This window comes from Eriocheir sinensis, chromosome 67 (assembly GCF_024679095.1).
Source record: "Eriocheir sinensis breed Jianghai 21 chromosome 67, ASM2467909v1, whole genome shotgun sequence".
Taxonomy (NCBI): domain Eukaryota; kingdom Metazoa; phylum Arthropoda; class Malacostraca; order Decapoda; family Varunidae; genus Eriocheir; species Eriocheir sinensis.
The window spans coordinates 1,517,813-1,543,711 of NC_066575.1; the positions used below are offsets into that span (position 1 = coordinate 1,517,813).

The 25,899-nt window shown below is 43.4% G+C and overlaps 1 protein-coding gene across 5 annotated transcripts in view; it reads right to left on the reverse strand.

The window, feature by feature from the left end:
* The window catches only part of LOC126987903 (adenomatous polyposis coli protein-like), a 129,416-nt gene that overhangs the window by 24,280 nt on the left and 79,237 nt on the right, over nt 1–25,899 (reverse strand). For all 5 annotated transcript variants that reach the window (XM_050845406.1, XM_050845409.1, XM_050845405.1 and 2 more), the window contains exons 17-20: nt 25,770–25,891; nt 25,397–25,542; nt 23,996–24,124; nt 23,374–23,555 (exon numbers count right to left, since the gene is read on the reverse strand). In XM_050845406.1, coding sequence (XP_050701363.1) covers nt 23,374–23,555; nt 23,996–24,124; nt 25,397–25,542; nt 25,770–25,891 — 579 coding nt within the window. The remainder of the gene's footprint in view (nt 1–23,373; nt 23,556–23,995; nt 24,125–25,396; nt 25,543–25,769; nt 25,892–25,899) is intronic.

The window sequence follows — 25,899 nt, forward strand, 5'->3', positions numbered from 1 at the left end:
CCATCTCTATCGTCTCTTTCCTAACATCCCCTCCCCTCTTTCTCCTTCTATTTCTTCTTTTCACTCCCTCTATCGCCCACTTCCTAACATCCCCTCCCCTCTTTCTCCTTTATTATGTTCACTCCCTCCATCTCTATCGTCTCTTTCCTAACATTCCCTCCCCTCTTTCTCCTTCTGCTTCTCCTTTTCGTACCCTCTATCTCTATCGTCCACTTCCTAACATTACCTCCTCTCTCCCTTTTTCTCCTCATCTTCACACTTACTCACTCTATTTAATGTGCGAAGAATCGGTGTGTTACTTGATGTTGTTGGGCACTTACAGAGTTGCCCAAGACTACGACACACAATACTCTCTCTCTCTCTCTCTCTCTCTCTCTCATCTAAACACTCTGCCACACATAAACTCTTCGTAAGTTTATAAATAGACTGCTAAATATGGAGAATGACGCGTCCCTTTCGGTGTTGATATCGTGACAAAATGCTTACGAAGAGATTGGTTAAAAAAGAGGAAGAACGGTGTATTAAAATGTTACATAGCCAGAAAAATAAAGAAAAAATAAAACAAAACGAGAAGAAATGAAGAAAATGGTGAATAGTAAAGAAAAACAGCAAATAGGAAGTCGAGAGAGAGAGAGAGAGAGAGAGAGAGAGAGAGAGAGAGAGCTAACAAGCGAAACAAGGACAAATGGAGGAAATGAAGAGAAAAAGAGGAGAAAGGACAAAATACTGAAGGAGACGAAGAGAAAATGAAGATGGAGGAAAATGAGGAGGAAGAAAGGAGGAAGGAGGAGTAGAATGAGAAGAATGGTGAAGGGAATAGAGGAGGCAGACGAGAAATGAAGGGAAAGAAGACGAGGAAGAGGATGGAATGAGAAGACGAAGACACATGAGGAGGAGGAGGAGGAAAACCAGACATTGAGTATTTTTTCCGTGTGTGTGTGTGTGTGTGTGTGTGTGTGTGTAATCCTGAGTGACGTAAACCAACACACACACACACACACACACTATAAATATGACACAGCTGAACCAACACAACCCGATCACGTAACAGACAGACAGGACGATGACTGACCAGCAAAGAAAGGCGAAGATTAATAAAATGATATCGGCATCCAGCGGCTCTTCCTCTCAGCGTTGCCAGATTGTCGCACTTAAGAGATTCTGTTTGCCGATTTTTGCGATTTTTAAGCACGAACTGTCACCCCTACGCAGACAACCATATTTATTTATAGTTACTGCTACAAAATTTAATTCCTGGTGATCTTTATTTACATAGTTATGGGTCAGTAAGTGGATAATACAATGTTCGGTAACGGCAAACTGGCAACGCTGCATCGTCTTCCTCTTCCTTCTTTCTCTCTCAATATTTTCCCGAACTCTTCCAACTGTTTCCCTTCTATCTCATTCTTTCATCACTTTCCTTTTTCTCAGTCTCCTTATCTTACCTTTTTACCTTTCCTCCCTCAACCTTCCTTTTTCCTTTTTCCTCTTACTCTTCTTTCTGTCTCCTTACCTCAGCTTTATCCCTTTTCCCTCACATCTTTCCTATTCTCGTTCATTTTCTTTATTTTCCTCTGTCATTCTTCTCATTCTCCTTCCTTTTCCCTTCTATCTCAATCTTTCATCACTCTCCTTTTTCTCAGTTCCCCTTATCTTACCTTTTTTCCCTTTCCTCCCTCGCCTTCCTTTTTCCTCTTTCTCTTCTTTCTGTCTCCTTACCTCACCTTTATCTCTTTCCCTCATCTTTCCCATTCTCGTTCCTTTTTTTTTCTTTTCCTCTGTTATTCTTCTCATTTTCCTCTCTTTTCCCTTTACTTTTTCCCCCTCACTTTCCTTCTCTCCCTTTTCCTTCTTGCTCCGCTCTGTCCTCGAATTCTATTAAACTTCCGTCCTCCTCCTCCTCCTCCTCCTCTTCCTCCTCTTAATCAGTTGCCTACCACAAAGGTCACCTCCACCCGACCTCCACGACCCAGTCTATCACTCGTTCATGGTGGTGGTGGTGATGATAGTGATGGTGGTGATGGTGGAGGTGGTGGTTATAAGCGTGCGAGCGATAATATGCCGTGAAGTGGAAGATTTCATGAGATAATTAATACTTGGAAGTGTGTGTGTGTGGAGAGAGAGAGAGAGAGAGAGAGAGAGAGAGAGAGAGAGAGAGAGAGAGGAAATAAAAGAGTTAGTGGAGGAAGAGAGAATGAAGGAAGAGCTTTGTCCTGCTTAACCCAGCATACACACACACACACACACACACACACACACACACACACACACACACACACACACACGTAAAGGTTTAGTAATTATTGTTCTCTGTTCTAAAAATAATATGTAATTTTGTATTCTTTTCTTTTAATATTACTATCACATTTTATTATTATCATCATTGTTTCCGGGTTTGTTATTAGTTATTAAGCACGTATTAGTGTGTGTGTGTGTGTGTGTGTGTGTGTGTGTGTGTTGCTGGGACAATCTTGAGTGTGTCAGGATCAACAACCTCCTCGTTATCCTCCTCCTCATCCACAATCGTAATCTACCACACCTCAACTTATATCAAATGTCTCCTCCTTCTCCTTCACCTTTCCACTCCTTCCATCAACACCTATCTCCTCCATTATCTGTATTAAATCCCTCCTCTTCCTCTTCCTCCTCCTCCTCCTCCTCCTCCTCCTCCTCCTTCTCCTTCTCCTCCTCCTCCTCCTCCGCTACCTCTACCAGATGACTCCACCATAAAAAAGTTATCTTCAATATCACGAAAACTTTTCCGATAACACACTATTACGTATTAAATAACAATAACAAAAAACAAAAGCAATAATAATGATAATAAAATAAAAGCGCGTTTGCAGGAAAGAATACACAACTACATATCATTTTTAGAACAGTTAACTATAAATATTACTAAGCCTTTGTGTGTGTGTGTGTGTGTGTGTGTGTGTGTGTGTGTGTGTGTGTGTGTGTGTGTGTGTGTGTGTGTGTGTGTGATGTATTTTGAATTTACACTCACAAATGTCTACCCACACTCTCTACCCACCTGATAAAATTCCTTCACCACCACCACCACCACCACCACCTCCACGACCACCACCACCACCACCACCTGCTTTGTGTATACCTATGGCGATACGGACGAAGCGAGGACGTAAACACCATAACCTTGAGAACACACACACACACACACACACACACACACACACACACACACACACACACACACACACACACACAGGTTGCATGAAAAATGTATGTATCATGACTTGCTACATATAACAATTACAACTAAATGCACCACGGAGACAGAAAAATATGAATAATGGCTGAAAAAACGAATAAATGTAGGAAAGAGACTGAAGGAAACACGAGAATGACGAAGAAAGTAGAAATGAGAAGAGGTAGATGTAGATATATGGGCAGACGGAAATATGGAAAGTTGGAAAGTTTCATTTAGTCGGCGCAACATCTGTGGTCATATGCCGGAGAGAGACAGAAGGGACGAGAATATGAATAAATAGATTAGCATAAAAGAGAAAAGAAAGACGTGATTGAAAAGTGACAAATAGGAAGGAAAGTAGAGGGAGATAGGAATGTTAAGATTGATGGAAACAAATAAATAGATCAACATAAATACTCATAAACATTCAAACAAACATGAAGACAGCAGACAAATAGAAACATAAATAGATAAACAGGTAATCATAAACACACTAACACCAACGCAGAAGACAAACAGACAGACAGACCGGCAAGGGAATGTTTATACAGTTGTAGACGAATAATGAATGAGCAAATATAGTCATTAAAACATACAAACATTCAGGCAACAGAGAAACAAGCACACAAACAGACTCGCTGGTTGTTGGACAGGTAGAGAGACAGACAGGCTGATGAAAGGTGGGTGACTTGCGCCTGCACTCACCGTAACGTTCTTGATGGAAAAAACGAACGTGCAGCAGGAAAACAACAGCGCACACACACACACACACACACACACACACACACACACACACACACATCTCCGCCACCCACTGCTAACCATCGCTTCTTCGCTTTTCTATTATCTCTTCTTTTTTCTCTCATAATATTGCTTCCTGCCGTTTCTCTCTCTCTCTCTCTCTCTCTCTCTCTCTCTCTCTCTCTCTCTCTCTCTCTCTCTCAGACTTTGGTACGCTTTTTTTGCTGAGAGGTAAAGTTATCGCCTCCTTTTTAAGCTTCATCTCATTATTTAGACACGCCACTTTTCCTTCCGTAACTTTCATTTCATCCGAGTTATGTGGTAATTTCGCATATGTTCGTGGCCTTTCTCGGATATTTTCATTTATTTATATTTTTTTTGCTAGGTTAACATATCTGTTCTCCACTTTTCTTTATATTCCATTGCTACAACCTGTTCTTGCTGCTGCTGCTGCTGTTGTTGTTGTTGCTGTTATTGTTGTTGTTGTTCTTGTTATTGTTATTCGTTGTTGTTGCAGTGTTTTTTAATCTATTCCCCGGCATTTTTCTGATAATTTCATTTCTTTTTATACTCCTTTTATAATCTCAAGTTGATGTATTTTTTTTCCATTTTGTTTTTATATTTCGTTACTATAACCTTTTTTTTGTTGTTGTTGAGGATGTTGTTGTTGTTGTCGCTGCAGTAATGGTGGTAGTATTTTTGGAATCGTAGGTTTCCCTCAACTTTCGTCTTTCTTTTACAGTCCTTTCCCCCCAGAGCCTAAAGTTCCCGCCTATTCTCCGCTTCCTTCCCTTTCTTTCCCCCCTCCAAGCAATTTCATGAGTTCGCAGAAGTTTGTTTCTGTGTACAAACAACCCCCGTGTTTTCCTGGGAAGAGTTTGGACTACTGTTGCTATTTTCCCTCCTTTCTGGTACTTTAGTTATTTTTTTTCCTTACCATTGCTTCTATTCTATTCTATTCGCAATCCTCTTATACTACTTATTCACACTCATGTCATATTTTTCTTATTCATCTTTGCTTCCTTAAACTCTCTCAATCTTTATATTCTGCAGACTAACCCTCATGACAAATGTTTCTTCTGTATCTTTATATTCTACAAGTTCACCTTCATCACTGACTTCTAACTCATCTTTTACATATTTAAGCTATTCACATATAATTCTACAGTACAAACTCACCTTCACAACCTTCATACTCTACAATCTCACGCTCATCACATATTTCTAGATCATCTTTTGCTTAGTTAAACGCTTCACAAGCTTCTAATTCCTCAAACTCACTCCTAACGCATAATTCTAACACCTTGTATCGCTTTTCTTTCCCCTGCTTCACTCTTCCTCTCATCAAACACTTATCCACTCGTCTACACAGCATCCATAAATACCTTCCCTTATGTAGTAAACGGAAGGTGGACGTGATAACACACTCAACTAGGGAGAGGAAGGAAGGAAGGAGGAAGGGAGGGAAGAGTAAGGGGAGGAAAAAAAGGGGGAGAGGAGGGGTGAAGGGTGACAGTGAGTAGTGGGAAGTATGGAGTGAGGGAGTGTAAGAGGGAGTGATGGAGATGGTGGGGAGATGGGAGAGAGAGGAGGAAGAAAGGGAGGAAAGGGAGAAAAAGAGGCCTATTTATAGAAGAGGAAATGAGGGAGTGCGACGAACACGAGGAGCTGAGTGGAGAGAGAGAGAGAGAGAGAGAGAGAGAGAGAGAGAATGCGTGCACGGAGAAATAACAAAAGTGGATGAAAAAAATATAGAAACGATGAGTCACACACACACACACACACACACACACACACACGGCCAGACCAGTTTTTCCTACACAAAACACCGGAGACACGTCATCCCTTCCACTTCCTCCATTTTCTTCCTCTTTCTCTTCCTCCTCCTTCTCCTCCTCCGCCTCCACTTACGTATTTTTCCTTACTATAAAGCTATCATGTAATTCCCCACTTTTTCTCCCTTTTTATCATTTATTTATTCATTGTGCTACGTCTGTCTCTCTCTCTCTCTCTCTCTCTCTCTCTCTCTCTCTCTCTCTCTCTCTCTCTCTAAGAATATATAATTATCTACCCAATTCATCTTACTTTTATCTCATTCCTTTCTATATATGTTATCTTCTTATTTATATCTATTTTCTGTGTGATCTAACCTTCGTTCATCACCTTCATAGACTTCTTTATCTTATGATTATCACATTTTTCCTACAATCTCTAACTCTTCTTCCTTCTGTCTACTTCCTCTCATTTTCTGTAACGTCTCTATACACTTGTTTGCATATATTTCACTGATCTCTTTCTTCTTTGCTTCTTCTCTCTCTCATTTCGATAGCTTTTCTTAATGTCAAATCCTTCCTCCCCTTCCACCCCTTCTCACCAACAAAACAGAAGAACGGAACAAAGGACAAGCGTAGAGGAATGTAGCTAAACAACACTGTAAACATTTATATTAACACATGGACGCCAGACAACACACACACACACACACACACACACACCGAGGAAAGTTTATAGCCTACGAGTGGTTCAGTAAAACGCCTGTATCATAAAATAGAGATAAACAAGAGTTACGAAAGGCATAAAAATGGTCAAAAAGTTATATACTAATGACTGCACTAGATACAGTAATAAAAAGAGAAAAAAAATAATAATAATGATAATAATGATAATAACAACAATAAAACATAAAACACTCGTGCAAAATTTTACTGCACTAAGCCACGACCTTGACTCTAAACGACTGGGTTATGTATGTTAGTGGAGGAGGTGGAAGAAGAAGAAGAAGAAGAAGAAGGAAAGGAGGAGGAGGAGGAGTAAAGTGTAAACGGAACGAGAAGAGAGACGGGAGGGTTAGATCAGGCAGGAAGTAATAGTGGGGACAGGAGGTGGTCAGGGAGGAGTGAGTTGTGGAGACAGGGGTGGTGGAAGTGATGTTGTTATGATGGTGGTGGTGATGGCGGTGGTGATGTTCTTATGGTGCTGGTGGTGGAAATGGTGTAAGTCCGCGCCGTCACCAGTCACCGTCACCCCTTCGCACAGGTGACATCGCTGACCACCACACAACACACACACACACACGCACCTGTCATTAACCTTCAGCTCACCTTGGCAGCACTGGCCTAACCTACATACCTGGCCCCCTCCTGCTCTGGTCAATCCCCCCCTCCTCCTCCCCCCCTCCCCTTCCCTTCACCTGGCCTTTTTCCCTCCCTCCCCACTACTGCCACCTCCATGCATTTTTTCTTTCCGTCTTTCCCCTTCTTCCCCTCTTTTTTTTTTACACGTTTCCTTCACCTCCATCTTCGTAATCCTCCTTCCTGCTTCCTCCTCTTCCTTTCTGATGTTGATGTTTGTCTTCACTTCTCTCTTAGCATTCCTCCTTCCTCCCTCCTCTCCCTGATTCTGATGTTTCTCTCCTCATTTACTTCCCTCTTTGTATTCCTTATTCCTCCTCCTCCTTCCTGATGTTGATGTGTCTCCTCACTTCAATCATTCCTTCCCCCCTCCTCCCTCTCCCTGATTCTATTGCTTCTCTCCTCCTTAACTTCCCTCTTATCACTTCTACTTCCTCGTTCCTCTTCCTGAATCCTAATGTTGATGTTTGTCTCCTTCGCTTATTAATCTTACCTTCTTGACCCCTGCTGCCCCATCTACGTTTCTCCTTTTACTTTGTTCATCGTTTCTCCCTCAATATCGTCGTCAGCCTTACTTTTTTCCTCTCTTCCTAATGTTTTAATTCTGTTTCTTACATTGCTCCTCCTCCTCGTCTTCCTCCTCCTCCCTTTCACTGATCGTTATCCAGCCTCCCCTTGATCTTCTTTTCCTCGTCATCTTTCCTCTTCCTGTTTCTCCTCTTCCTCCTCTCCCTACTGGCGTTCATACTGTCTTCCGTCCTTCCTTACTTTCAACTCTACAAGCTCCATCGCAAACCATTATAATATTTACTCCTCCCTATACTTTTACGCGTCATATTAGCTTCTCCCACACCTCTTTTAAACACTTTTCACCAACCTTATCGTTACCCTCCCCCTCTCTTCCCCTTCACCTCTCCCCTTTAGCAAAACATTCTCCCATGCTTTCATTCATTAGACCAATCTTATCTCTTCTCCCCTTCCCATTACCTTCCCTTTATTGAATATCCTCCTCCTCCTCCTCTTCCCGAGATGAACTTGACTTTGCTTCCCTCCTCTTTCCCCTCTCACCCTTCCCTTACCTCCTACTCCTCTGCAGAAGCAAAACATTCCCCTCTTCCTCTTCCTACCTTCCGCTCCCAGTCAAAACATTCCCCCGTCGCCCCTCCCCCTCCCACACTCACTCAACACCCCTCCCTTCCCACCAATCGCTTCCCTCCCCCATCGTCTGACACGAGAACCTGCGACACTGCGGCCAAACAACTAATGAAGCGTGGCGGGGAGGAAAGGAAAGGGAAGGAGAGAGAGAGAGAGAGAGAGAGAGAGAGAGAGAGAGAGAGAGAGAGAGAGAGAGACTGATACAACATTCATTCAACACGATGATATGAGATTAAAATACATAAAAACCTCATTATCGACAAGATACAATAAAACAAATGAACAAAATTTCAACACACTAAGAATCACTCAGTTATACAACTCAGGGGCAGGAAATACATACTTATACACTAAGGAATGAAGTAGTTAAAATGAGGAATGGAGATGAGAAAAAAGTGAAAATGAATGAATGAAGGAAGGAATAACGGACGAAAGAAAGAAAAGAAGGGATGGAAAGATGATGGATGGGAGAAAAGGAGGAAAAAGAGAAGGCCGAAAGGAAAATAAGGAAGGAGGGGAAAGAGGAATGAATGAAAGGAAGAAAGGTAGGACAGAAAAATTTGACAGGAAGCAGGACGTAACGTTAAGAAAATAAAATAAAAACAATAACGGAAAAATTTATGCATGGAAGAAAAGAAGAAAAGGAAGGAAGTTAATCTATTAGGCACTGAGGCTGGGAAAATAGAGGCAGGTCGGGCTGACGGGTAATAAGGCAGGTGAAGGAAAGGTGAGGTGAGGCAATGGCAAGTGAGGCCAATTACAGACAGGTGTAAGAAAGGCTGCGACAGGTGAAGGCGTTGGTCCCTGTCGCGGCGTTCAAAATATTTCCACGACAACGAACTCGACTTCCTCTTGTGACTCAGTGGTGAGAAAAGAGTAAAAAGGTAAAAAAAAAAGGCAAGAAAAGATGGAAATCAACTTAGACGAAAAATGATTAAAAGGAACAATAAAACAATTCGTGACTAACAATTCGACTTTCCCTTGTGATTCAGAGGCGAAAAATCAGTAAAAAAGGTAAAAAGGGCAAGAAAAAGAGGAAATCAACTTAGACGAAAAGTAATTAAGAGGAACAATAAAACAATTCGTGGCTAACAATTCGACTTTCCCTTAGTGATTCAGAGGCGAAAAATGAGTAAAAAGAAACAACAGAAATGTGAGTAATAAAAACAGGAATGGATGGAAATCAACTTAAATGAAGAAAAAAAAACGAAAACAACAACTCGTGACAAGCAATCCGATTTTCCTCCCGTGACCTTGACAAAAAAAATAATAAACAAATAAAAACCAGAAAAATAAAGGCTCGGGAGGGTGAAAATCAGCTTACCCGAGGAATGAAAATAAATAACAATAAAACAACTCGTGAAAACCAACTCGCCTCTCCCTTGTGGCTTAAATGGCGAGGAAGGAATAAAGAAAAACAGTGAAAATGCGAGGAATGGAAGCAGGAAAGGGTGCAAATCAGCTTAGACGAGAAATTAAATAAAGGAACAAGAAAATCAACTCGTGGCAACCAATTTGACTGACCCTTCTTGCCCAGACACGAAAGTGGAATTACAAACAAGCTAACAAACAAAAATCAAGACAACCAAACAAAGAATAACTAACAAAAATAACAAAAAACAAGAAAAACAAAACGAAGAGAAGACTACTAGCAAACAACAAGGCGGAAAAAAACATAATAATAATAATAATAATAATAATAATAATAATAATAATAATAATAATAATAATAGTCATAACAACAAACACTTGACGATTAAACAAACAAAAACAAGGGCAAGAAAAACATCAACCCAAACACACACAGTAAGAGGGGAGAGGAGAGAGAAGGGGAGAGGAGAAAGAGGGGAGAGGAAAGAGGAGAGCAAGAGAGAGGGGAAGAGGAGAGAGGAGAGCAAGAAAGAGAGGGAGAGGGGAGGGGAAAGAGGGGGAAAGGGGAGTGGAAAGCGAGGGAGAGAGAAGAGGAGAGAGGGAGGGGGAAACACTAGGGGAGGAAACACCAGGGAGGGGGAGACCACGAGGGGAAACGAGGGGAGGGAGGGAGAAGGAAGAGAGGGGAGGTGAGAACGTATATTTGCAGGCCGCTAAGCATCTCCCCCTCTTCTCCTCCCCTCCCCTTTCCTACGATCCTCTCTCCTCCCCCACCCTTCCCCCTTCCCCTCCCCTCTCTTCTCTCTCTCTCTCTCTCTCTCTCTCTCTCTCTCTCTCTCCTGGCGCATGCGGTAAAGGAGGAGGAGTGGAGGCAAGAGGAGAGGGAGGGAAGGAGGAAGGAAGGAAGGGCATTGGGTACATACACGAGGAAAGGAAACACAGCAGGCAAGGAAGAAGAGGAGAAGGAGAAGGAGGAGGAAAATAAAGATGAAGAAATAGAAGAAGCGGAGAAAAAGTCATTGGCCATACCAACAACTACTACTAACTCTACAACAACAACAACAACAAGAACAAACCGCCTCTATTCAGAACACAATACATAAAAAAAACATCAACCAGAACAGTACTACAAAAGCCTGCGGTCAAAAGAGGAAGGCGTTGCAATGGAAAAAGGGAAACACAAAGAGGAGGAAAAAAAAATACCACAAGCCAGTACTATTACTATCAAACCTTTTCTTTCCTCCCTCATCGATTTTCTTCCCCTTGTCTTCATCTGCATTGATTTTCTTCCCATCAAATTAGCAATACTTATCATTTTTCGCACTCCTCTTTGTCTCCCTCCCACACATTACGACACAGAGAGAGAGAGAGAGAGAGAGAGAGAGAGAGAGAGAGGGTAGATGGGTTGGGGGTGGGGAGAAGAAAAAATGGGGAGGGAGGGAAAGAGGGAAGCGGGGAGAGAAGTTAAAGGGAGGAATGGAGAAAGAAGAAAATTTGGGGAGATTAAACGAGGAGAAATATGGGAATGAGAGAGAGAGAGAGAGAGAGAGAGAATAGCAGTGGTGGTGGAAAGTGGGCTTGTGCAAAATACACCTGATATTCTCTCTCTCTCTCTCTCTCTGGTACCTTTAAAGGGGAAGAGGAGGAATAAATACATAAAAAGAAGTGGAGAAAAACTAAAGAGGAAGAGGAGAAAGAAATTAATAAAAAAAGGAAAAAAAGAATATGTGGAGAAGGTAAAGAGGAAGAAGAGAGAGAAAGAGATCATGAAGAAAAAAGAAAAAGAAAAAAAATACGTGGAGAGAGAGAGAGAGAGAGAGAGGGAGGTCGTCACGCTTCAAGAAGATCCACAGGGAAACACAACCTCCACCACCACCACCACCAACAACAACAACAACAACACCACCACTACCACCATCATCACCACCACCATCACCAGCTACCAAGTCTCTCACACACCGCTGCTCCCTCCCTTTCTTCCTCCTTCTCTTTCCTCCCTACCTCCCTCTGTCTCCCCCTCCTTCCTCCCTCCCTTCCACGCCAAGCTATTTTAACACCCCACCCTCCCTCTCCTCCGCCACCACCACCACCATCAACAACAACAAAAGCAACACATTCGCAACACTAATGTCTCCTGGAACACCGCAACACACGCAAACGTTTCTCTCTCTCTCTCTCTCTCTCTCTCTCTCTCTCTCTCTCTCATCACCATTTTCATTGATTATCTCTCTTCCTTCTTTCCATTGACACTTTTTATTACCATTTTCTTCTTTTCGCGCAGTTATGTCTTTTCTTTCCCTCAACTTACGATTTCTATTGATTATTGCTCTTTCTCTTTTCATCAACACTTTTCACAATTATTTTCTTTTCGCGTGGTTTTTTTTTCCCCTCTTCGTACGATTTTCATTTCCTTCTTTCCACTGACACAATCGCGTTTCTTTCCTTCTTTTCGCGAATATGACTCTTTTCTTTCCTTTGAGTATGTGGAGGACCAGGCAGCCTCTATAGTAAGTTGGGTAAGGTCAGGTGAGGTGAAATATTGGTTAAAGATTTGCTAAGAATTCGTTACGTTATTTCGTTTTTAACTCAGCTGATGATGTTAGGCTATATTGCATTCACTGGCTTAATTTAAGGTTACGCTAGGTTAGGATCAAACAAACTATCTTACACTACACCACACAAGTTACGCAAGTTAGTCAGTCTCTTACACGAACACATAATTATCTCGCCTTTGCAACAGACCGGCCAAGACCAGGTGATATATTTTTGTACATTTTTTTTCTACACGTAGGTACCGTTTCTTTTCTCTTTTTTCTTTATCATTGTTATATTCCAATGTTGCTCAGGGTTCAGTGTTCAAAGGAGTCTGGACGGATGAAAACCACAACACAGCCGGTGATGAAAAAATAATTCAATAGGAAGGATTACAGCAAAGGTCTGAGGGATACGAGACAGGGTTCCGTCCGTGTGATTGAAATACGCTGTCGGGAGAGAAAGGGCGGGAATGGACAAGCGAAGTCGACGAAATGAATGCAAAAAGGGAGGAAAGGGAGAGAAAAAGTATAGAAACAGGGAACAAGGAGGGAAACATGGAAATGCGAGAAAGGAGATGAGAGGGAGAGAGAATGAAGTGAATGTATAACAGCTTCAGGTTAAAATTACTTCTTTCATAACTGAGAGAGAGAGAGAGAGAGAGAGAGAGAGAGAGAGAGAGAGAGAGAGACGACACCTAGCGCACCTGAGTCACGTGTGCTCGAGTAATGCGACGGACGTGAGTATCTAGCTTGTTACCTGGAGGAGGAGGCGGAGGTGGAGGAGGAGGAGGAGGAGGAGGAGGAAAAAATATATACCTGATTGAGAAGAAAAAAAAGGTAGGAAGAGAAAATGGAGGGAACAGGAGGAAAGATATATAGAATGTGAGCAGAAAGCAGAGATAGAAAAGTAGGAAGAAAAGATAAAAAAAATGAGAAAAAGTAGAATGAAAACATGAAGTAGAGTAAAGATCAAAGAACAACAGAGCAAGAAGTGTGGTAAGTTTTGGAGGAGTGAAAGATGAAAGACAGCAATGGACGAAATGAAATGAGAAGACAGAATAAGAAGGAAGACGAAAGTGTAAGGGAAATGTGGATGAATTAAAGATAAAAAAATCATCCACGTCAACAACAACAACAAAAAGTATAGCATCTTATTTACAACATTCAAACAGCGATTGGGTCATTATAGTAAAAAATTAAAGGGCGCACGAGAAAGAAAAATAAACAAAAAAATAAAAGAATGATAATAAAGCGACGGAGAATACAAAGAAGGGTATTAAAGAAACAAGAGAGAGAGAGAGAGAGAGAGAGAGAGAATTCACATATCTATAAATAGCAAGAAAACAAAGGCAGGAGACGAATGAAATCTCATGATACACGACATGAGCCAAAAAAAAGAAAAAAAGGAGGAAATAAAAGATAAAAAGAAACATGAGAGAGAGAGAGAGAGAGAGAGAGAGAGAGAGAGAGAGAGAGACGGAGGAGGTGGAGGTAAGGAAATAGCAGCGGGGTGGAAGAGGAAATAAGAAGAGAAGAAAGAAGGAAATAAGGGGAGGGAGAAGAGGAAGAAAAAAAAAAGGATGTGGGAAGGAAGGAAGAAAGGCGGGAGGGTGAGAAATGCATTTACCGTTGAGAGAGAGAGAGAGAGAGAGAGAGAGAGAGAGAGAGAGAAAGCATCTAAGCAGGTTCCTCCACCTTTCCTTATCTCACCGACTCTGGCTGACCCATTAACACGGTTCCTTAAGACAAGACTTCCAGCATGCCATTTGCTCTCTCTCTCTCTCTCTCTCTCTCTCTCTCACACGCATGGTCAATTTACAAAGCCAGGTATGACAAGTCTCAGTCTAATTGAGAGAGAGAGAGAGAGAGAGAGACAAACAGACAGACACAAGCAAATACAGACAGACAGAGATACCGTGTGTGTGTGTGTGTGTGTGTGTGTGTGTGTGTGTCATTTGCATACACGACACAGTGACTCACCCACATGTAAGGTCAAGGAGGGAGGGAGAAGGAGTGGGGGGGGAGGGACAGAAGGTCACACTGCCCGAGCAAATAATCCGAGGTCAAGTTATCGATGAGGTCGCGTCTGATTTTCCTTATTCGATGTATACCTGAGTCACACACACACACACACACACACACACACACACACACACACAGACAACTCTTACAACATTAATTTTCCGTCTGATTCTGTTCCTCTTTTCGTAATCTTACTTCTCTTCTTTTTCCTCTTTCTTTTCTCTTAGAACATCACAAACCACTCTCTTAATCACTTATAATTCACTACGTCTTTCTTTATCTTCTTTATCTTTCACTTTCTTTTTTGTATCACTCCTTAGTCACCAACAGATAAAAACAACCAAAACAAGAATATAAACAAGTGAACGAACGCACGAAAATTTACACAATCTCAACAACAACAATAATAATGATGACAACGATGGTGACAGTGAGTGATAATGATGATGATGATGACAATGATGATGAGATGAGACGAGATGAAGATGGTCGTGGTACAGGTAATGAAGTCTTGAGGTAGGTAATGATGTTGATAGTGATGATGATGATGATGATGATGGTGATAGTGACGATGATGGTAACCTGCTAGCCCCCTCCTCGTGTACGTAAGAAGGTGAAGAATACATACTAGTACACAGGTCCCGCCCGGTGCGTGTGCGAGTGTGTGCGTATGTGTGTAGACTGAATGTGTGTGTGGTGGAGGCGGCGGGGTGGGAGGCGCCGCGTGTGTGTGTGTGTGTGTGTGTGTGTGTGTGTAACTTGGTCCCCAGCAGGCTTTCATCTTTCCCTCTTTGTACTCCCCCACCCCCCGTCTCTCTCTCTCTCTCTCTCTCTCTCTCTCTCTCTCTCTCTCTCTCTCTCTCATCTGCACTTTTATCTATCTTCCTTTATCTTCTCCGTGCGAGTCTTCCTCCTCCCTCCCCCCCTCTTTGATATCGTCCTCACCCCCCTTCCTTCTTCCTTCCTCTGTTTCATCTCTCCCTCCCTCCCCTCTCTTCTCTGCCACCTTTCTCCTCCCCTTCTCTGACTCCTCCCTCCTCCCTCCCGTATCTCCCATTTCTCTCTCCTATCGTTCACATCCTTACGATCTTCCTTTTAATTCATTCCTTTCTCCCTGTGTTCCCTCCTTCTCCTTCCCTTCTCATGTTCCCTTCCTCTTTTCTCCTGCTGGTTCCTCCCTTTCTTGTTCTCTTCCTCCTCTGAACGGTTCCTCCCTACTTTCCTTTTACACTTCCTCTTTTTTCCCTGCTGTTCCTTTTTTCCTTTCTTTCTTCTGTTGCTTTCTCCCTTTTTCCTTTTCTTTTACTCTCCTATTCTTCCTCTTATCCTTATCTCCCTTCTTCCTCATCTTAAATTTCTCCCCTCCTTTTCTCCCTTCTTCCTTATCTTATCTCCACTTATCCTTCTATACTCCCTCCTTTTCTCCCTTTATATTCATCTTATTTTCTCCTTTCTTTCTTCTAGGCTCACTCATCTTCTCTCTCTTATCCTTCTCTTCCTTTCTAATCTTACGGTCTACATTCTTCCTTTTCCTCCTTTTCTCCTTCTTGTTTTCCTCTCCTTTCTTCCTCCCTTTATTCTTTTCCCTTTCCTCCCTTCTTCTCTCCCTCTTGTTCATCTTTCCCTTCTTTCTAACCTCACTTTCTCCCTTCGCCCTCTTCCCATACTCCCTCCTTTTCTCCTCCCTCTTGTCCTTTTCTCTCATCCTACTGTCTTCCATGTTTCCAGCCCTCGTATCAGCGCCACTAAGATGGGGAAGAGGAGAGTCCACGGTGGCTTGCGGGATGTTACGCCGCTTACCACCTCAATCCCGTTACCTTTTTTGTTTCTCTCTGGTATACTGCCCTCCTTCCTTCCTATCCTTAGCCTTCCCCTCCCCCTGCACTCCTCCTTTCCTGTTTCCGTTTCCTTCCCATTATTTTTTTTTCTTGTATCTTCATGGTCGCTTTTTTGTGTCGTTCTCTGTATCTGGTTTCTATATTCTTCATTTTATATTGTTATTGATTCGTTCTCCTTTTTTTCCCTTTTTTCGCCTGTTCTCCCTTTTTCTTTTCTTTTATTTTTATTTTTTAGTTCCCTCTACCTTCTCCCTCGTTCTCCTTTTCTTTCCCCATTCTTTTATTATCCCTTTTTTCCTCATTTTCTCTAGTTGATCTTCTTATTCTTATTCTGTCTTCCTTCTTTTCTCATCTTTTATCTTCTCTTAGTTCCACCTTCCTTCTCTCTCTCTCTCGTTCTCCTATTCTTCCCCATTCCTCTTTTTCTCTCTCTTTTCCTCATTTTCTCTAGTTGTTTTATTGCTTTCTTTTTCTCCCTCTTCTTCCTCTTCTTCTCTCTCTTTTCCTCATTTTCTCTAGTTATTTTATTGTTTTCTTTTTCTCCCTCTTTCTCCTCCTCCTCCTCCTCCTCCCCCTTCATGCTAGCCTGGTGCAGCAGGTGGAGGTAAAAGGATGTCCCCCCCCATCTCCCCCCTTCCCCCCACCCACCCCAGCGTAACGCGTGACGGTCACTTCCTCCGCTGCTGACCTGGAAAGGGGGGGAAGAGGGAGAGGGGGGAGGGAGGATGAAGCAGGAGGGGGTGACAGGGGAGGAGAGTAAGGAGGGAAGGGAGGGAAGGGGGTGATAAGTCTGAGGGGGTTTGAGAGGGAAGGGGGGAGGGAGGAAACAGGAGGGAAGGAGGGAATGCAGTTTGACAGGGGAGGGGGATTATGTCAGAAGGGGTAACAGGGAGAGGGAGTAAAGGGGGAAGAATGGAAGGGAGTGAAGAGTAGATAGGTAGGGAATGATATGATAGAGGAATGAAGCGGGGAATAAGGAAGGAGAATAGGGAAGGGGATAATAGAAGGGTCACTTAGGAAGGAGGAAAGAGGAGGAAAAGAGTTGGGGGAGAGGTAGGATGTGGAGGATGTGGATGTGAAGAGGGGAATGGAGAGAAGAAAAGGAGAGTGGGGAGAAGAAACCGGGGGGTGAAGGGGAGAAGAGGAGGGGAGCTTGTAAGGATGGAAGAAAAATATGTGGGGAGGATTAAGTGAATAGGATGTGGTGGTGGTTGGGGTAGAGGAGGGGAGAAAAAGGAATGGAGGGGGTGCTTGTTGGGGAGGGGAGGGGGTGCTTGTTGGGGAGAGGGGTGCTTGTTGAGATGGGGAGGGGGTGCTTGTTGAGAAAGGGAGGGGAGGGGGTGCTTGATGGGGAGTGGAGGGGTGGGGGTGCTTGCTGAGATGGAGAGGGGGTGCTTGTTGGGGAGGGGAGGGGAGAGCATTTGAGACTGTAATTGAACGTCCTTGTAAGCCTCTCCCTCTCTTTATATCCTCCTCTTCCCTCTCCCCTTCCCTCCTCACTCCCTTTCTCTTACCCATGCACCCACTTCCCTGTTTTTCCCTTCTCCCCTTTTATTTATATTTGCCGTATCTCCTCATTGCCTTTAGTCTCCCCTCATTTCTTCCCTCTCCTTTTCCCATACTCCCCTTTCCTCCTCTCTCCGTCTCTACCTCATTCCCTTCCCCTCCTATTTTTGTCTTCATTATCCACATCTCAATTTTTATCTCTTTTCGTGGTATATATATATTGTTTCCTTCTCCGTTTTACATTCCCTTCCATTTTCTTTCCCCTATGTTTCTCTATCTTCACTTGTCATTTTCCTCCTCATTCCACATTTGTATTATTCTCTCGTCAACTTCTCTCTCTATCCCCATTCTTCCCTCCCCTTTCTCTCATCATTCCTTCCTCTATGATCATTACTTCTTGATCTCTCTCCCCTCTCCTCTTTTCGTGTCTCCTCTTCGCTTCCACCTCCTCAGATTCTTACCCTTCACTTCTCTTCCCTCTCCTTCCCGCATCCTCTCCCATCTTCTCATCTGCTTGTCGTTCGCCACGTGCTCCCCAGCCACTTCCACTGAGCTAGACGCCTCCCCAACCTTACCCCTCTCTCTCTCTCTCTCTCTCTCTCTCTCTCTCTCTCTCTCTCTCTCTCTCTCTCTCTCTCTCTCTCTCTCTCTCTCTCTCTCTTGATATTCCCTGTTTTTGTATGTTTCTTTCATTTTTCTTCCTTCTCATGTATGTTTCTCTCTCTCTCTCTCTCTCTCTCTCTCTCTCTCTCTCTCTCTCTCTCTCTCTCTCTCTCTCTCTCTCTCTCTCTCTCTCTCTCTCTCTCTCTCTCTGTGTTGGTTGTGTATATATAGCATTTCACTTTCCTCCTCCTCCTCCTCCTCCTCCTCCTCCTCTCTATTTTTCCGTCCTTTCATCCGTCTATGATTTATGGCTGTAAACAGAGACTTATTTTCCACGCCTAGTCTTTTCCTTATTTTTTCCTGTATTTTTGTTCTTCCCGTAACTTTTCACTTGCTCGCTCTCTTACCCTCTTCGCCGTTTTAGTACTTGGGTTTTATGTTGCTACTGTTTGTATAATTTATTTTAGTGTAAACAAACAAATTAGTATTCTTCCCTCTGTTCATATGTTCGTTTTTTAATCCATGTATTCTTCTTCATTCTCTTAGATTACATTTTTTCTCTTCGCTTTGCTTTCATTCCACTTTTTCTGCGCTTCTTTCATTCATAATCTCCTCTTTCTTATTTTCTTCCTTCTCTTATTTTCTTTTCTCCCTATTTCCTGCACTTCTTTCACTCCTAATCTCCTCTTTCTTATTTTCTTCTCTATTTCCTGCACTTCTCTTTCATCCCTCATCTCTTTTTTTGTTTTCTTCCTTCTATTATTTTCTTCTCTCTATTTCCTGCACCTTTCTTTCATTCCTAACCTCCTCTTTCTTAGTTTTCTTCCTTTCTTCCCTTATTTCGTCCTTTCCCTGTCTCCTCCCTCTTAAGTCTTTTCCAGTTGTCTTCTTTCTCCTTGTCCTTAACTTTCTTCCTTCCGTCCTTTCTCTTTCTTCTTCTTCCTCTCACAAGTCTTTTCCCCCAGCTGCCTTCCTCCTTTCCCATTGTCCTTAACTTTCTTCCTTGCGTCCTTTTCCTTTCTCCTCCCACTCACAAGTCTTTTCCCCCAGCTGCCTCTCTTCCTTCTCCTTGAACCTTTCCTGACTTTCTTTCTTCCTCTATTGCACACGCTTCCTGATGTCAAGACGTCGAGGGAGACATAGTGACACTCCCACTCCACCCAAGGTCCAATTAAGGAGGAGGAGGAGGAGGAGGAGGAGGAGGAGGAGGGAGAGAAGATGGAAGAGGAAGGAGGAGCGGTCTTGTTTATGTTTGTTTTTCCCATAAGCCATCTCTCTCTCTCTCTCTCTCTCTCTCTCTCTCTCTCTCTCTCTCTCTCTCTCTCTCTCTCTCTCTCTCTCTCTCTAATTGTCGACGGTACAACATTTATCGTCTTTGGCTTCTCGGGTTTAAACCTCTTGACCTTGCTTCTCCTCTTCCTCCTCCTCCTCCTCTTCATCTTTCTTCTCCTCCTCCTCTTCTTCCATCTTCCTCCGATTAACTTTCTATTCATCTCTATCTCCTTCATCCTTCGCCTATTTACGTATAATTAGTTTCATTTCCTCATCTTCCTCCTGCTTTCTTCCTTCCTTCACTTTACATTTTGCCACCTTTCATTATTTCCGTCATCTCCACCTGTTCATCTCCTCTTCTTTTATCTCCCCTTTCTTCGCCTCTCCTGACTTTCATTACATTCCTCCTCTTCCTGTTTACAACTTGAACACGGAGGAATACGGGGACGACCTTCTCCTCCTCCTCCTCTTCCTTTTACTCTTTCATCTTTCTTTTTTCCCAATTAATGCCTAAGTTTGTGCGAGGTAGTCATAGGAAATACTACGGCATCTTATTCTCCTCCTCTTCCTATTTCTCCTCCCCTCCCTTTTTTCTTCATCTCCATTCTCCTCTCCTTTTGTCGATGTTTGAGGGAGCATGTCACAGGAAATTCTGCATCTCCTCCTCCTCCTCCTCCATCTCCATATACACCTCCACCCCCTCCCTCCTACTTATCTTCCTCATCCACCTCCTCCTCCTCCTCCTCCTCCTCCTCCTCCACCTCCTCCTCCTCAAGTCATGGGGGAATACAGCAGCAGCGTTGACGTACATATCGGTATTTCCGTTCACATTAAACACACGCACATGTTTGCTTCCTCATTCTGCGCGCACACACACACACAGAGAGAGAGAGAGAAAGAGAGAGAGAGAGAGAGAGAGAGAGAGCCCCCCCCCTCGCTCTCTCTCTCTCTCTCTTGGCACCTTCCCCAAACCGCATGGCACTCTCGCACACACCACGCCCATACGTATTCATACCTGTAAACACACACACACACACACACACACACACACACACACACACACACGCAATTTCACTCTCGCTCCAGACCCCTTTACTTTATGCAACACGTCTCCTTTAGTCTCTCTCTCTCTCTCTCTCTCTCTCTCTCTCTCTCTCTCTCTCTCTCTCTCTCTCTCTCTCTCTCTCTTGCATGTTTCTTTCACTTCCCTTCTTTCCTCCTTCTTTTCTCCCTTACTGTCATTGATTAAGTTGATATTTGTATGTTTCCACCTTTTTCCTTCCTTCCTTTCTTCTTTCCTTCCTTCCTTCCTCCTTCTCTCCTTTCCTTCCTCCCCCCTTCCTTCATTACTGCCCCTGAGATAGTTTGTGTAGGTATTTATTTTCCTCTCCTTCGCTTCTTTCAAAACACGTTCAAACATTAAATTGTGGAAACGTTGTGGCAGACGGCAGCGAGGGGACGAAACGTTAAGTATAAGTAAATTTTGATGTTAATGATGAGTCGTTGCCAAGTTAAACCTTCCTTCCCTCTCCCCTTCCTTCCTCTACACTTTTCGTTTGTCCACATCCTAATCATTTTCGTCCTCCTTCTTTTCCTTCCTTTTGGCCCTTTCCCATCCCTTCGTTCCTTTAATTTTCCTTTTTCTGTTCTCTCGTTTTCCTTCCTTTCCTTCCCTCTCCCTTTCCTCGTTTCCTTCAATTTTCCTTTTCTGTTCTCTCGTTGTTTTCCTTCCTTTCCATCCCTCTCCCTTTCCTCGTTTCCTTCAATTTTCCTTTTCTGTTCTCGTTGTTTTCCTTTCTTTCCTCCTTACACTAAATCCTTCTCCAGTTTTTTTTTCTTTTCTTTTGTTTCCTTCTCCATTTCCTTTCCAACTTTCCTCTTCTAGTCTTTTGCTTCTTTGCGTTTTCGTATTCTTTATTTTGTTCGTTGTTTTCCTTTCTTTCCTCCTTACACTACATTTTCCTCCGTTTTATGTTCTTTTTTTCCTTCATTCCTCTCTTCCCTCTCCTAACTTCTCACTTCCTTGACTTTAACTTTTCCTCTCTTACGTTTTCCTTTCTTTCCTCTAACACATTTTTCCTCTCTTTATCGTTATCTATTTTCTTTGTTTATCTCCTTCACTTCCTTGCACTTTCCTCCATTCCACTTTTCTTGTGATTTTCTTCTCCCTCACTCCTTCCTTTTTTTCCATCATTCTCAACAACTTCCTTCCTTATGATCTCTTCCTTCACTCCTTTACGCCTTCCCTTCCTCACTCTTCCCTTCCCTTGCGTCCTTTCTTGCGTATTCCTGTCCCGCCTCTCCTTATTGTCTCCATAACTCCTTCCTTATGATTTCCTCTCCTTTATTTCCTTCATGCTCTCCCTCCTCATCCTCCATTCCTCCCAGCCTTTCCAGCCTCGTTTTCTCCCTCCTTCCCTCTCTCCATTACTGCCTTCACGTTCTCCCTTCCTAATTCCACTTTCCTCCCAGTCTCTTCCATCCTTGTTTTCTCCCTCCTTCCCTCTCTCCCTTACTGCCTTCACGTTCTCCCTTCCTAATTCCACTTTTCTCCCCGTCTCTTCCATCCTAATGTTCTCCTTCCTTCCCCCTGCTGGTGTCACAAATCTGGCTTTTCATTCTTTTCCTTTAATCAAACAAGAACAAATATGCACCATCGTCTGATACCTGCCTGTCTGTTTTCATCTTCTTCCCTTCGTCATCTGCCCTTTCGTTGCGTGACTTAGAAGCTCAGTCATGGATTAACTGCCAACTTAATCCCTTGACTTATACGTAATTTTTTTTTCTTTTTTTTTGTGTGTGTTTAACGTGTATAATATCTTGTGTTGTATGGGGTCAATGTTTATCTAGGAGTATAGTTAAATGAGTGTACCTGAGTGTACCAGAGCGTACCAGTGTGTACCTGCCGCCAGACCAGCAGGCCCATCCCGCCCAGCAACTGCACCCCGGTAACAGCACACGCCTCGCCCCGCCCCACCTCGCCTTTCCCCGCCAGTGTCGCCAGAAAAGTCACGCCTCGGCTCCACGCGTCGCGGTCACACGCGTCTGGCTACACTGCTACCTTCATTTACTTTTTTCTTCTCTTTTTATCAGATAAATGTCACGTGAACGTCTATTATGTTTAGAGAGCGTGTCCGGAAAACAGCTTTCTTCTTTTAAAGTTATTAGCAGTATGTGATCAATTTTTATATGAATTCTATACTTAAAATAAAGATGAAGGCTTGACATATAGATGCTTGATGTAGAGCTTGGCGATGGCAAATTAAACCTGACAAATAAACTTAAGCAGATAGTGAAGCTGTCGAGAAAAGTTTACTAAGTTACACAAGAATTGCAACAACTCCACGAATCCAAACTATACAGTTGAAAAATAAACTGAAGCAGATGATGAAGCTTGTCGACAAATGATTACTTAAGTTACACAAGCATTGCAACCGCTCCGCGAAACCAGACCAACCCGTGACAGGCAGGGAAAGCTCGGAGACGATGAAAGTAGCACGACGTACAGGTTTGAGTTCGTACCTTCAAGCAGAGATGACCCCAAAGAGACACGTGGAAATGATTGAATAAGAAACACATAAATACATGACAAGGAAACAGTGATGTGTCCTAGGAAAAACAGAGGATAAGCTAAAGCGCAAGAACATCCAATGAAAACATGGGAAATGGCACTTAAACCTTAAAGAAAACGTGTGTGTGTGTGTGTGTGTGTGTGTGTGTGTGTGCCATTCATTCGCCCACTGTCTGATCATGTGCTGGACTCATGATCAGCAGCCAGCACCCCTCCTTGAGCACGACACACATTTCCATCCCCCTGGTCAAGTGGGGGACAATAACCGCTCGATCCTTATCAGTGAAAAAAGAAACTGGTCTAAGCAAGACTGCCGAGCAAACTGTCAAGGTCATTCACTACACCAAGGAACTGTGTGTGTGTGTGTGTGTGTGTGTGTGTGTGTGTGTGTGTGTGTGTGTGTCCAATAATCAACACTCACGTATTATCGGGCATGCCGGAGCTGATGCACTCCGCCAGCAGGTCCTCGCTCTCGGAGTCCGTGTGGGTGCTGGAGCGCGTGCCGGAGTTGTCGCGAGATCGCTCTTCGCCCCGCTCCTTGGCGCCCTTCCTCGCGCCGTCCTCGTCGGCCTCGCACGCCACAGGGCTGAGGCCGCCCCGCTCCTGCACCAGAGAGTAAGGGATCAACTCGCTCGTAAATGACTCGAGATAACCTTTGAAGCATCCAAACACCCACTCAGCTCTACTGACTATGCCGGGATGCCTCGATCATATATAAATAGCCTAAATCCATCACCTTATCTTCTTTAAGAGATGGAATATTTGCATCATAGTTATATTTTCATCAACAATATTTTCATCCCCAAAGTCTCAGAGTGATGTGAATGGCACCTTTCAAACACCCATTCAACCCTCATAAGCCTCATGACATCCCCAGATTAACATATATTGGGTATCTGAACACAAATAGTAAAAAATTACATTCATCTAAATCCTATCATCCCACACTGATGTGGATAGTGTGTGGCCACAATGACATTCACTGGTGACTTGCAGGTTACCAGCAGGACTCACTCAGCCCAAGTGAAATCTCTTAGCCTCACCTGTCCGTGGAGCCTGGGAATGCTGGTGGAGGCCCTGAGTCTGCCTCCTGAAGGGCTGCGGGTACCCACATGGGATGCCTCACTGCCCGTGGTCTCACTGCTGTCCTTGCCATCCCCTCGAAGTCGATCCTGTTAGGGTGGTGGTCGTCAAGGATGAGGTTACCCATACTAACCACGCCATCAACAAGGAGCAATGATTCTCTCTGATGTACTGTTTTTCAAATAATGTCACACATATACAATAAATCCTCGATATAACGGACCCGCTTATAACTGATTTCGGATATAACGGACAAGGTCAGAGGGTCAGAAATCCACGGGGACTGACCAAGAATGTTTTTTGAACCAACTGCGGCCGGTAACTACAACAGCGTCTGCTAGCCATCTCACCCTCCACCCTTTATCTGCTCTCCCATCCTTTGGTTACTGTAGTCTTTTTCAGCCCACCTGATGAAATATTTTCCTCATTCTGGTTCCCATTCAAATGAAGAATGCATTTACACCACAAGAAAGTCTTATGCATCAATCCAGAACGTAAATGTAAATGAAAATAGCCAAGTGTTTGTGACTGTCGGTAGGGACACAGCGGCAGAGGTGTCGCAAAAATAAGTTGTTCTGCTGTCCACCCCGCATGCACACTGGGGGAACACACAGCAGGAACAATATTAATTTGCCTGGTTTTATTCTAGTTTGTCCACTTGATATTTGTGAGCGGTGAGTGAACTATAGAAACCGTAAGCAAGTTAAACCTCTCTCTGCGAGCTAATTTGCATCTGTGGCAGCGGGCAGCAGCGGGTGTACAACAGGCATTGAAAAGTCAATCATTTAATGACTTGTGTCAGAACAGTTAGCAGGTTATTTCAGAACACACCAAAAAATACCCAAAAAAAGTTTCGTCTGCCAGTGCGAGATTGGCGCATTTGTTAAATTTTATTCATACCCGTAACAATACCCCCCGACAGAGCACCACTGCCAAACCTCGCAGCCTCAGTGCCTCGCAGTCTGTTGCCAAGTGTGGTGTGCAGCTATACAGAGAACGTACAGACAACATACACAATAGAAAACTATATACCAACCTTTATTAGGTTCATGGGTATTATTATATGTATTTTTAAATTTCTGCCGCTAATAAGGGACTTTCAGCATTAATGGACTTAGTTCCCCCTCCCAATTAGTCCGTTATATCGAGGGTTTACTGTATGTATGAATAGCAGTCAAGTCCCAAAATACATGAGTATATGAATGAGAACATGCATGTGCCTTAAAACATAGGGTGATTAAATATCAGTTACAAAGATAATAAGAGAACCTACATAATTTGAAACTTTAAACATCATCATATATAAGTTCATGTGTACAAGCCAACAGCTGCAAGTCACTGGCAGAGAGCATTATCCTTACCCTGGGCACACCGTCATCTACAACGGGCAAGTCATCATCAATAGTGAGTGATGAGAGAGAGGTGGCTCGGGAGAACTCCACAGGGGTGCCCTCCTCAACGAAGGCTCGCGGCGCCTCACTGAACACTCCAGTGCTTGACCTCGGGCCTGAAAGTTGACATTTATAGATGTTATAGTATCTGTACGTGTGATGCTCTCACAACAAAATATGAGTAGCACAGATGTGTGGAAGGACAACTGCAGCAGGCAGCCATCTTATTTTAAACTGATGAGATCATAGGAAGAAGTAACTGGAATAAGATATTAAAACAAGACTCAACAAGACTGGTATAGAAGATGTATATGTCTGAGTGTAATTGTGTGTGAGGACTTACTCTGTGCCGGGGGAGCCTTGAATGGCTGTGAGGGTGGCCTGGAGCGCTTGGGGCTGGGAGGAACAGTGTGGTTTGGTGAGTCTGGAAGGTCACTTGGGGAAATGGCACCACTGGTAAATCGGCTGGAAGG